We start from the raw sequence: 13,830 nt of genomic DNA, 5'->3' as shown, positions 1-13,830 counted from the left end.
AGTGTCCTACTACTGTCCATAAGTTGAAGAAATGATGATCCGGTGTGATAGACAGGATAGTAAATGAAGATAACTCGACACTATTGTCTAGTACAATAGAATATCTAATATATATTTATATTTATAAAACTACTAAATTTTACCAAATAACCTAAGAAAAAAGTATTTTCACTGCAGTGTAACGCAGACTCAGTGAGTAACCCTCCTCCGGACCCTCGGGGGAAAATCAACAGCACGTAGGAACAAAGGTAGACTGCTCCGCTTTGTTTTTGTTAATGCAGAGAGATTTGGACATCTATTAACCAGCAGCGATCAGGGTCAGTGCGTAAAGGCGCGCAGGGTTTCATCATTAAACTAAAGCGGCGCAGTCAGCCCGCAAGTTCCTGCTGCTGCACCCTGGGTAAAAAAGGGTTTAAATATAACATCCTGCAGTGTAGAGGTTTAACACTCCTTGAAAAGGTCGCTCTTTACTTTCCCCCACAACGAATTTATAGTATTTGCGAGTGTTTTTTCTTTATTAATTTGATATCTTGTGCTCTAATTATGGTCACGAACAATGTATATGTGACCTCAAAACAAAACATAATTCTTTCAAACAAAACACGTAGATTAAATGCAAAGATTTGTATCCTAAAGGAAAAAATAACTCCGCAGAACACGCAACAGTTATTTTTGCATTTAAATCCGTTGATCATATACTCAACGTGAATAAATAGAATTTAAATGATTAGTCTTTGACATGCAAATACGGAAAATATTTCCAGTAAAATTGTATCAAGACGTCCAGGGTTTACCCAGTGAATACATTTTATTTATCCACAAAAAATACGCACGAATGGAGTTTTTTCATTCCCAGAAACAAACCGCCGTCTTTAGGAGCCTTTAGCTCTAAACGCCTAATCAACAACTTGTTTTACCTCATAATTTCCATCGGTAATGATTTTCTAATGCAACCTCTCCACAAACGAGCGTATTAAGAGTCTAATTATTAACTTGGTTAGTGCGCCATGGAAGCTGAGTGCCGAGGGATGAGGAAGCCGGAGAGCTCCAAACATAATTACAGGCTTCCTCTGCTCTCCTGCAGGACTGCATGCTGCTCGATTGTGCTCACAGAGGACAAACTGAGCGACGTTTTCTCAAAAGTGGACATCGAGTCGAGTCATGGTGCACATAACAGCTGAGTGGAGCATGTTTAAACCCCCAAGCTCATTTCAAATCTAGCCTATTATCCCCAAAATATTATTATTTTTAATTAAACAGATGCATTAAAAACCCTAAATGATTTTTTTCTTGTGTCCTTCACGCACCTTCTTGCAAAAGTAGGCTATAACCAAAATATAATTTCAAATAATGTATCAACAAAGTGCAAATTATTATTGTTATTATTATTATTATTATTATATTGATTTTTTTCAGCAAAAACATTTTTTCTCGTTATTTATTTTTATTTTGAATGTTCAACATGTCTTACACGATCATTAAAAAATGTATATTTAAAGAAAAATATATAACAATAAAGGCAACAAATTATGCGTTTTGATTGAATTGTTGAGAATGAGAATTGTTGCGCTGGTGGATAAATTAAAATAAAAAAATAAAATACTTCAGTTTGCCCCTTTCAATCTGATTTCAGAAAAGAAAATGAACTGCTAAAAATCGTTGGCTTCCTGTAATCAGTGAAAATTATCAATGAAATATCAGCTGTGATACTCGAGGGCAACCGAAGAAACGTGGACAATAACTGACCTTTCTATAAATCAAAATATTGCCTATTTTTAAGAGTATTTCAACGCCTATTTCCGACAGCTAATGGCCACGTTTAACGCAGTTTCACGGCCGTGTAACGAGGGTGGAAACGTTATTAAAACATTCGCCACTTCCCGCTCATCTCCATAAGATATAGTTCCCCTATATGTTTAATTTTTTAATATTCCATGTTTTAGCGTCACATCTGAGGAATTCCTTAATTTAATGAACCTGCACTGACACAAGCGAGTTTGTCCCCCCACCGGCAGATTGTTTCTCTGCAGAAAAACAAGAAATTATAGGTCTGAAAAGGACCCACAATGAGCCATTAATTGGGGCACACATGTTTTCTCAGCGTGTGTCTGTAACTAAGCCGCACGGTCTTGTGTGATCTATGAAGCAGGTACTTGAGGGGACCTATTGGCAGGTGCTCTGGTCCAATCAGCTGCGTCCCTGCGCTGCGTCAGGGCGCACTGAAGCTTGGAGGCGCTTTTAGTTGGTCCGCACTTGTGCACAGAAACCCTCCGCAGACTTTATGGATCGAGGCAATTTGCAGCACTGTTGAGTTTTGTAGCAGCATCGAGCAAAAGACGCCTCCATCTTTGGGCAATGATGCATCTCTGAGAGGGATCTTTTTTCCAGCAAGAGGAAGGAAAAAGACTGATTGTTTTGGTATTTCTGTTTTCTCTCCATGATGTTTTCGTCTGCAGGAAAGCGCTGCTTCACGATAGAGTCTCTGGTCGCTAAAGAGAACCCACTAATCGCGGAGGACCCCATCCGCCCGACGGCTTTAAGTTACTCCAACCCGACGACAGATGCCTTAATGAACAGTTACCAGGCTCCTCCGGCCCGGCCCCTGTACCAGAGCCCAGACCTGGTGTTCCCGGAGACGGTAAACCATCCCTCCCTCACCGTGGCCCCTCACCAGCTCGGAGGATCCCACCTGCAGCATCCGCACTTCTTCGGGACGCAACACCGAGATCCCCTAAACTTCTACCCCTGGGTGCTACGGAACAGGTTTTTCGGACACAGATTTCAAGGTAAAATAAAAATAAAATCATGATTTTTATTTAATTTACGCATATTTGATTATTTGTGCCTGAAAATCAGCCTTATTAATTAATTAGATATTCTGCACATGAAATGCTGGAAAAAATAGATTAAGGTGCAAAAATTATTTAAGCGAGTGTTTGCATGATTCAAAATAAACTTTTTCAGAGGCTACGCAAAAATCTAGTGCCTGTAAGAGGTTTCTATATTTGAACAAGATGACAGATACTTGTACGAGGCTGTCAACACTGAAAATATTCCAAAATAGCATTCAGATAAATGAAATAGGAGTTTGCAGCAGGCTGCCGGGCTGCTCTCACATTTCCACTCTCATTTGCCCTGCAGCTACACTCCCAGAGAGCCGCAGCCAGGAGATAAGCTCTGATTTTTTCCATACAAGAACACTCGCCTTAGGTTAGGCTCATTTTATTCTAAAAATATCTAACACAACGACCAAGCTGTAGACACAAAAATGATAAAATCCGGGAAAATAATTTAAATATAATGGGAATAGAAAGGGAAAGTCCCGCCCAGCTATTAACAGCAAGGGATTTCACAGCCTGCAGTGATTTACATTTCAGCGCAATTGTGCACGAACTATTACCTATAATAAATGCATCTATACGACTTATTATTGCTTTTTTTATTGGACTTTTATTTCCACGTCGATTTTCTACAGCTCTGGACAGAGAATTTGGAAAAAAGGATGCATATCCATAAAATGCCAAATACTATTATAACAAACTACGCTATTTTCACGCTGGCAGATTGATGTAGCCTAACTACAATCATTTATTAATATCTCCAAAATTACCTTTTTTGGTTGGTCTTATTAAGATACAAAAGGGCAAAAAACTCTCAAAGATAATTCGCAGTCAATTAAAAGAAAAAAGTACCCAGAGAGCAAAACGCACAACGAACGTTTGTCCTATTCCAAAATTAGATGTTTTTATTTTACCATAAAATAAAAATCACATTTTCTCAGAATATTTTCAGTTTAATTAATCACACCTTCCTGACAAGGTAAATCTCGGTGATGCGTTGACCACAATTCACTACTTAATAACACAACACACAGTATAAAACTTTATCTTTTTTGTTGTATTATGCAGAAAAAAACAGTTATATTAGTAGGATATAATTAAATATACGACGATATTTATTTTGAGTAAATCGTTATAAACTGTGACTGTCATTTATTTCAAAACTGGATCAGAGGTGTGCACGGAGGTAATTCATAAATGGTTCATATGATTAACTCTTTTTAACTAGATAGAGTAATCAGACAATTTACACCCATTGGCCACCCATTGTAAGAAAAAAATTACGAAAAAAATGTTGCATAAACTCTGCGAAATGTTTTTTTTTTTTAATCAAATATGAACAGCTTTTTGTAACTGTTTGCAAAGCTTGTCCGTTGCATGCGCACGGTTAAAAAGGCCTTATTTGCCTCGTGGATTTTAATAAAGTACGTGATTTTGCATTAATCCTAAAGAAAAGCGGTAGAAAGGGAGCTTTGGATGGAAACACGCTGATCGTTTTGTTACAACCGCTGGTAGGCTAGTTAAAAAAAAAAAACAAAAACAGTTTCTAGCAGTCTAATAGTCATTTACGAGCAAATATTTGATTTTTGGCAAATTATATTTTTAGAGTCGAAAATAAACTTTTTGTCCACCTGTCATTGAGGCTGATGAATTCCAAATATTCAATAGATTACTTTTGTTTTTGTTTTGTTTCGTAGCTACCAAGTAAAGACAACTTACCTTTATTATTAGGAAATTATCAACAAAAAAAAAAAAAGGGAAAATATCCAGAAAACTAGATGTATAATTATTATTATTGTTTATTTAAAGTTATGTTACAGGGCGAAAGTTTTTTGCTTATTTTCAGGTAATTCTGTTTTTTTTACTTATCTTGCCCATTTTGGGGTCATGTCTGGTAAAGTTACTCATTGCCTTTTCATTACGTTTTTGGAATAAATCAAAGCAGTTTGCTCAGGTTTCAAAGGGTTAACATTGTATTGCTTTTTGTATGTTTTATCTTGCTATTTTTATTGCTGTTTTTTGTCTTTATTCCTTCATGTATCTCTTTTTGTCTCCGTGGAGCACTTTGAGCTTCACGTCTGAAATGTGCTACAGAAATAACATTTCATTATTATTACCATTATTATTATTATTATTATTATTATTATTATTATTATTATTATGGGTTTTAAGTTTTGTTTGACATTTGCTGAATATGATAATGAAGACTGCAGCATCAGTTTGCAGTACTGTAGGCCTGTTAACACTGTCCACGCTGAATAACCAGGTGTGTTATGTTATCGGTACCTTTGCCATCTGACGGCCCCTCCTTGTGTCTCTGCCCGCGGCGTCAGGTAACGACGTGTCCCAGGACAGCCTGCTCCTTCACGGTCCTTTCGCCAGGAAACCCAAACGCATCCGGACGGCCTTTTCTCCGTCTCAGCTGCTCCGTCTGGAGAGAGCCTTCGAGAAAAATCACTACGTGGTCGGAGCCGAGAGGAAGCAGCTAGCTAACAGCCTCAGTTTATCTGAAACACAGGTGAGCTAACAAGCTAACGTCAAGCTAACGTCAAGCTAACGTTAATGATGTTTGACGTACAATTAGTGATTCCCCCGACAAACACGGATAATTATCACTTACCGAGTGTTTGAAAAATAAAAATCTGTCATTTAAAGCTGTAAATTGTCTTTTGTTGAGCATTTCTGTTCAACTTTACCGTTTATTTTTATTAAAAACACCAGCTACGGTTTTTCGTGTCACCCCAACATTTAAATTCGACCGTTGGTGGTGTTCTCGCTGCTGTCAAATATCGCGATATTTGAAACGACAACATACATGTTAATATTTTGTGCAATAAAACCAAAACGGAATATATTTATACAATGCATTGGTTATTATCACCAGCAAGAAAACGACAAATATATTGTATTTAAATGTTAAAAAAACATCAAAAAAAAGGTGGTTGGGTCAATGACATAGGCTATAAGGATTTTTAACAAGCAAAAAATTAAGACACTAAAAATGAGAAAATCTAGGTATTGCAGTTTTTCCAAATATTAAGAATGTTTTACACACAGAGATTCATATTGAATTTTCATCAAATTGGCTTTTGCCTTAAGAAATGTCAGTTGGTGCACTCATAATTTATCTCACAATTAATCAATTTCCTTAACATGCTCAACATATATATATATATTCTAGTAAAAATTAGTATATGGGAGAGGTAATATATATATATATATATATATATATATAACCGCTCTGTGATAAGTAAAGTACAGTCTCTTTGTCTCATATTTTGAGACGTGTGTGTGTTAAATATTTGGGTAATTATTCAGCTTTTGTTTTACATATTATAAATTTTCATACTATTATTTAGTATTAGTATTATTTAGTATTACTATTTTCATATATTCATATCCATAAAACTGAGGGTCAACCCCTGATACTGTAGCCTAATATAAATCTAAAAATCAGAATCATAATTTCAATTTAAAGCAGCAAAATTAGGTCGTTATTCTGTCGCCTATGTTTAGAATTATTACTTGTATTTTGTATATATGTGCACCTCCCCAGCTATCCAAATATTTCAGTCTAATAAAAGAACAGCCAATCCTTTAACACTAGAGGAGGTCTGAAATGTTTTATTTTTGCTTTGGGAAACATTGTTTTTTAAATACAGCCATGTCAATGGAACAAGCTGCCTATCATGTTGAAACTAGTTGAGAGAAGTTTTAAATCAGATCACGAGGTTGTTAAATAATTTGCTGGTATTTAAACATTGGATTTTTTTTATTGTTTGCTTGTGTTTTTCTACATTTAATATCGTTCTTGCTCGACACTATAAAAATAAGCCCAAAGGATTTTCTGTGCAATTTAATCCTTGATTCAATTTTAAATATCTTATATGAAGTCTGTCATAATGATCAGCCTTTTGTGCACGTTTTAAAGCATGTCAGATAAATCTTTTATGTTGCAAAATTTAAGAGTCCACCACAATGTAAACAACAGAAGGAATTATAAATTAACACGTGGATTCGCCTTGCACAGGCTGTGGCTGTATTGCAAACTTTCAAGAACTTTTTATACATAAATTGACATTTTGACTTGTCACAGTCGAGGAAGCACGGGTGTAAATAATCAAATAAATTGAATAATACAGAGCCATCGTTGGTGTTATTAGTAACACCTGTGATCTGATGTCAGGTAAATATGACTGCTGTAAAAAAGAAGGTGTTTAAAGGACTTTAAAGGTGTTTAATTCATGCATGCTTTAGGATAAAGGAGTGTAAATGTTATTGATGGTTGAGTTTAATGAGTCCACATTATCTGGGTGTCAATTAGACCTAATAGGCAATATATTTAGGGAGGTTTCCTGAGTCAGCGATATGGATAAATGCTTCTTGCAAGTTTTGTGTCAGTCAACAAGAGGCTGGCATTATGCAAATTATAATGACAGTAAAGTGAATGTTAATGAAACCACTTAAAGTTTATTTGGTCTGCTTCCTCAGAGTGAGTTTAGTTTTAAGGCTTCTGTTCTGCATCTACTTTCAATAAATTAAAAATTGTGCTCTGGGAACTAACCCAGCTGGCAATTTTTGGTTCTGAGAATGGTACAATACAACCAATGCAATGTTTTAGTAATTTTTTCAGTGGCATTATTTCTTTTCACTCCCAGAACGTTCAGGGTAACATCCTCTATGAACATCAAAACAATGTTAATTATTCATTTTCTATAATTAGTATTTTTTTCCCAGCTAGCACGAAACGTTCCCACAACATTTGGTAACGTTACCTACAATTTGCGATAATGTTTTAAAGAAAACATTTCAAATGTTACCCTTACTTAAAGAAGAACGTTGTGGGAACTAAAAGTAAACTTGCCGCTAAAAATATTAATAAAACATTTTATTGTACCATTCTCAACATTTTTCGAAGCAAAAACTGCTAGCTGGGAATGCCACCATTGCAATATTTTAGTAGAGTTTAGGCAGAAAGGTTTCTTTTAGTTCCCACAATGTTTTTAAAGTTCGGGTAACATTCTCTACAAACATAAAAAAAAATGTTCACATTACTCATATCACATTACTCATATCACATTACTTTTATCACATTACTTTACATTTAAATGAGAACTGGTCTTTAATCTCAGTCCTCGTTAACATGTTCTGAATGTTGCTTTGAAAATGTTCTTCCTTTGTTCTCATGTAACATTGTGGGAACATTTTATAAAACAACATTTTACGATCTGTCACCTCTCAACATCACCAAAACATCCTCAAATGTTGCAGTTATAATGTTAGGTCTTAGTCAGCATTTAACCTTAAAGGAACATTATTTGAAATGATAAACATCCTTAAAATGTTATTTGAACATTAGATTAAAATGTTTTCTTTAAACCTTAGTACAACTTTTACGTAACTTCAGCTAATGTTGTGAGAACGTTCCCTGCCAGACAATCTGGCTTTTTAACAGTTTCAGAGAAATCAGCTTTAGAGCGAGTCTGAGGCCTACAGGAGTCTGGAAGTGATAGAAGATGAAGCAGATATAAGCGCTCGTGTTGCTATTTAAAAAATGCATCCCGGCCATGAATATGTTATATATAGTCTGTCAGCCAAGCTCATATTCCAAGGTCATACCAGCAACACTCGTCAGTCAGGAAGCTATTTAACCAGCTGACCTTTTCTGTGCATCAGTGCCATGCACACATATGAACACAGACACAAGTGGATGGGGTATTTTGTTTGTTTTATGCTTTTAAATTGGGATTTTGAGAACATTTTACAAACAAGGATGCTGGGTGACAAGATGCAAGGGAAGAAAACTCAAGTTTTTTGTGGGACCATCTCAGCAAGAAATGCAGCAAAGTCTTGGAAAAAAACCCAAACCACCTTTATGGCACTATCCTGGAAGAAATGCCGTGTTGTCTGGGTAACAAACAGACACTTTCTGTGGTAATATTCAGGCAAGAAACACAGCACCAGCTCGCCAAAAACGCTCGATGTTAAGTGGCTAAAAAGCTGCGAGAAACACAGCACCAGCTCGCCAAAAACGCTCGATGTTAAGTGGCTAAAAAGCTGCGAGAAACACAACAACAAGTTGCTACAAACATTCACTTCTGCTGTGTGTTTGTGGTTTGCAGAAACGTTCAATGCCAACATTTAATTCTGGCTGGGTCGCCCAGTGTCTAAGTTGGTAGAGCGGGCACCCCATGTACAGAGGCTAGATCCGAGGGTCTGATTCCAGCTTTGACCCTTTGCTGCATGTCATCCCAGTATAGCTGTCCTATCTCAAATAAAGCCAAGAAAACAGTTTTTTTTTTTTTTTTAATTCTGGCTACTGGGCTGCTGCCATTGGGTCACTCATCAGAAAAAAATAAAGGTTCAATTTACAGCACAAAACAGGAAGAGGATGGCGGTGTGTTTTCCAATTTTTTACAGCTATCCCCAGATTATCAGTGTAAGATATTTGACGTAACCATAGCGGCGTCAACTTAAACAAAGCGCACATGGTCATCATTAAACCCGTTTATGTCCCTGTCCAGGTGAAGGTGTGGTTCCAGAACAGACGGACCAAGTACAAGCGGCAGAAGCTGGAGGAGGAGGGACCAGAGAGCCAGCAGAAGAAGAAGGGGAACCACCACATCAACAGATGGCGCATCGCCACCAAGCAGCCCAGCTCCGAGGACATAGACGTGACTTCAGAGGACTAAAACCGCGGCGCGACGTCCGACTATGCTGCCCTAAAACCCTGCGTCCCCTTCAGACGCACCAGAGGACCAACACTATTTATTATGTAAAATTATTAAGTATAATTAGACGCATTAGAGGAAGGACTGAACATGTGACCATCTCGTCGTCGAGGTGCCGCACTCTTATTTAATGACATCCACCCTGAATGTCTCTGGACGAGGAGATCCGTTCATCAGCGAATGATCTTTGGTGTGACGACCAAAGACGAAGAAAAACAACGTCGACCTCTATTATAGTCTGTTCCGTTTTTTAAATATTGTACATAGGCCACGTCTAAATGTTGCTTTTGAGAGAGGCTTTTGGTTTCATTAAAGCTGTTTTTACCACCTGCTGAGGTCATTAACACCTCACTGCTCACCCCGCCCACTCCACCACCTGCGTACCATGTTAATTTAACCCTTTGAAATCTGGATCAACATCAGTTTTTTTTGGATTTTTTTGCTGCTCTCAGATGCCTTTCAAAAGCTATTTCACTCTTTAAAACTTGAGCAAATGAACAAAAGTTTGATTTATTTTGAAAAAAAGCATGGGAGAAAAGGCAATGGCCAACTTGGCAAGAAATGTCCCCCAAATTTCAAGAAATTAGCAATAGGTGACAAGAAAATTACTTAAGTAACAGTTTTTTTAAAAAAAAAATAGGGAAAAATATCCAGAAACGATATTCAATTTTCTGATTCTGATTTTAAAATCATGTTACAGAAAAAAAGATACATATATTTAATAAATAAATTTCATCACTTTTGAGGTTCATTTTTTTTCATTTTATTGTTTATATTCTGTTAATTTTCTTGTAATTTTTTTAAAACTAATTTCTTACTTACTACATATCCATTTCTTGTTAAGTTGCTCATTGCTTTCTCCCTGTAGTTTTGAAATAAATCAAACCAATTTGCCAAATTGCGAATTTCTTCCCAATGACAAGAACGTGTTGCACACTTTTAATCCATTTAATCCAAGTCGGAGAACAAGCTCGAGACGGGCTAGAAGAACAATACAGGACGTGTCAAAGAAGATCCAGATTTGCAGATTTTATTTTCCCTGGTGACTTGACACCCGTTCCAGCTCTCTGTTAAGCTTCCTGAAGATTCGGCACTGAAAGCTCAATTCATGACCAGCTGTGCATGACTCTTGGACAGACGAGAAGCTGCAGAGACCTCTGGTGTTCGGGGCGAGTTGTGCCACATAATAAATCACAGATTTGTGCTTTTTCTGCCACATTTATCAGCGCGGGGCGACAGATCCATTGGTTGAATGTCTGCAGGTTTCATTGAGCGCCGTGTGTCGTATGAATCATATATGAGAACATACTTTTCAAGCAGATCATGTAATTACAAGAAGATGTTTTAGAAATAAAAACTATTTCTCTCATTAGAAATGTGATGTTTTTGTGTAAATCAGGTTGTACATCAGGCTGGACAGACTGCAGGTTTTTATTCCAAGCAGACGTTACGGCTGCAGGTTTCACACATCAGGTCCTCCTCTGCGGCGGGACGTGCGTGTGCAAATCAGCGTGAAGCATGCTGCTGCAGTGTTTGGAATGAAAACCTGCAGATGCTCAGGACACACATGACGTGAATTTTCCATTTATCGCTTCATGCTTTAAACTCAAACTAAACTAGAATTACGGTCACGCGGCTTTATGCCTCCGCACATTAGTCAAGTTTCTCTTACAGTTTACATCCAGGTCTGTGAAAACATGAATGCTTCTCAGTGACCTTTACCTTTGACCGCCAAAATCAAATCAGTTTGTTCTTTAGTTCAAGAATAAACTGGACCGTTTCTGCCAAGTTTGAAGAAATTCCTTTAGGTGTTTATGAGATAGCGCATTTCTGAGAATTTTACGGATGCACGGTCACATTTGGCCACCAAAATCTAGTCTGTTCATAACTGAGCCCACGTGAACGTTTGTGCCAAATTTGAAGAAATTCCTTTATGTCGTTCGTGAGATATCGCATTTATGAGAATGAGAGAGATCCACAGTGACCTTGACCTTTGACCACCGAAATCTAATCAGTTTATGGTTAGTCCAAGTGAACATTTGTGCCAAATTTGGAAAGAAAAGTTCCCTCTAAGTGTTCTTGAGGAATCTTGCTCACAAGAATTAAACAGACAAGACCACAATAACCATGACCTTTGACCTCCAAAATCTAATTATTTCATCATTAAGACCAAGTGGATGTTTGTGCCAAATTTGAAGAAATTCCTTTATGCCGTTCGTGAGATATCGCATTTATGAGAATGAGAGAGATCCACAGTGACCTTGACCTTTGACCATGACCTTTGACCTCCAAAATCTAATTATTTCATCATTGAGACCAAGTGGATGTTTGTGCCAAATTTAAAGAAATTCCCTTCAGGTGTTCTTGAGATGTCGTGTTCATGAGGATGAGACCGATGCAAAAACACACTGATCTTTTTCCTATGACCACCAAAATCCAGCCAGTTCGTTGTTGAATACGAGTGAATGTTTGTGCCAAATTAGGGAAAAAAAAATTCCCCGAGGTGTTGTGTCAATACGAACAACATCACAGTGACCTTGAACTTTCACGACCAAAATGTGTTTATACTCCAAGTGGATGTTTGTGCCCAATTTGTCCTTCAAGGTGTTTTTGAGATATGTCAACAACAATGGGACAGACGGGCAACCCAAAAACATTGCCGACGACTTCTTTTGCCACCGAGATGCATAGAAAAATGCCTGAACAAGAATTGTGACAAAAAATTGAAAGTGTTTGGTGACACCTCTCTCTGAGGTTGGGAACCACTGATGGAGTCTGAGGAATGCTGCAGGACAGTTGCACAGGTGTCAGGTGTGTTACCTATCGGCCGGTATTTCCTCTGAATTCCAGCAGAAGGGGGGACGCAGAAATAATCCAATCCAGAGGGCTCAACCTCCGAAAAAAAGGGGGAAAGTAGTTGCTATTGTGCTGCGGCCCTTTCACCAAAGCGCCTCAGTAATCACCTGTCAAAAGAAAGCGGAAGGAATCTCGTCCTAATGACCCCGAGGCTTCAGAGCCGAGCCCTGACGTCTGACCTTCATGTCTTGTTTTGTACGCGAGGAAACAGAGAACGGGGGGCAGACGGGGAGGCGAAACACGCTGCAGTGGTCTCACCTTTTTACAAACATCTGCAGTTGCAGAGGGGGCCTTGTTTTGAGTTTCCAGGACATCCTATACTCACTGCAGGTGCAAATACATGGTAAAAGAGATTCCTTCAGTCCAAATAAACACCATCAAAGCTGTATTTAAAGTGGTACAGTAGTCAGGGTTCACACACATTTTTACCAATAAATCTCCATGACTTTCCCATGACTTTGAGGCAAATTTAAAAGATCATTCAATCTCTGAAACGACCATCAACACTGCTTACTGGCTCTTTTTCATTACTATATAATAGCTTTTATAAAAATATATTATTTAAATAAATAATTAATTCAGAACAGGATTAAAACTGAATATTTGAATATAACTGGAGGACAGATTGAGAGAGGCGAGGGTAGTGCAAAAAGATGAAGGCATGTCAAATATTATTTTAAGCACTGGGGAGGGACTTGTGTTTTTGGCTTTAGGGGAGGAGCATGCAACCTTAAATGGTTGTATTTTGTATTATTTTATTGCTAATTTTTAAAGAAAACATGAAGTCTTGTTTTATTTTTATTTTTTTTGTTAAAGTAAGGTTTTTTTTTCTTAAAAATTTTTGGTTATTTTTAAGACAACATTTTGTCTTTTTTTCCTAAAACAATATTTGGCAATTTTTTAGCAATTTTTTTGGCAAGTTTTAAAGAAAAAAATTAGGCTTTTTTTTTCTTTAAAAAAGTTTGCAGATTTTTGAAGAATCCATTTTAGCAATTTTTTTGAGAATTTCAAAGAAAACATTTAAATTGTTTTGTCTAACATTTTTTTGACAAATCTTCAAAAAAAAAGGGCAATCTTAAAAAAAGGCCATTAAAAAAACAAAATTTTCTTAAAACAAAATGGAGCGAATTTTAAAGAATACATTTTGGCAAATATTTTTCCAATTTCTTGAAAAAATGTGAAATGTTTTCTTTAAAAATGGCACCATTTATCACAGACAGAAACCGTAAAAACAGAAATTACTGTTGGATTTTTAAATTTCTGATGGTCATTGAACACATTATGTGTTTTCATACTGGCTTTTGAAACAAAATTCCAAAACTTTCAGGGTATATTTAGGTTTCTAAAAACAATACCAGGTCTGGAAATTGCTATTTGCAAATTCCATGACTTTTCCAGGGTTT

At 37.0% G+C, this 13,830-nt stretch overlaps 1 protein-coding gene across 1 annotated transcript; it reads left to right on the top strand.

The window, feature by feature from the left end:
- The first annotated feature begins 2,258 nt into the window (after nt 1-2,258).
- Nucleotides 2,259-9,900, top strand: emx1 (empty spiracles homeobox 1). The gene is made up of 3 exons (XM_042500297.2): nt 2,259-2,786; nt 5,174-5,358; nt 9,365-9,900. Exons 1-3 carry the CDS (start codon nt 2,438-2,440, stop codon nt 9,530-9,532), a joined length of 702 nt encoding a protein of 233 aa, XP_042356231.1. The 5' UTR covers nt 2,259-2,437; the 3' UTR covers nt 9,533-9,900.
- The last annotated feature ends 3,930 nt before the right edge of the window (nt 9,901-13,830 follow it).

This window comes from Plectropomus leopardus, chromosome 14, assembly GCF_026936395.1.
Source record: "Plectropomus leopardus strain MGB_pleo_1.0 chromosome 14, ASM2693639v1, whole genome shotgun sequence".
Classification (NCBI taxonomy): domain Eukaryota; kingdom Metazoa; phylum Chordata; class Actinopteri; order Perciformes; family Serranidae; genus Plectropomus; species Plectropomus leopardus.
This window is presented reverse-complemented; position numbering and strand designations above follow the sequence as displayed.

Excerpts from the sequence above, each read along its gene's own strand:
- emx1 (XM_042500297.2), top strand. The coding sequence starts at position 2,438 with ATGATGTTTTCGTCTGCAGGAAAGCGCTGCTTCACGATAGAGTCTCTG. Across the intron at positions 2,787-5,173 it reads TTTCGGACACAGATTTCAAG|GTAACGACGTGTCCCAGGAC; the intron begins GTAAAATAAAAA and ends CCGCGGCGTCAG. Across the intron at positions 5,359-9,364 it reads TCAGTTTATCTGAAACACAG|GTGAAGGTGTGGTTCCAGAA; the intron begins GTGAGCTAACAA and ends GTCCCTGTCCAG.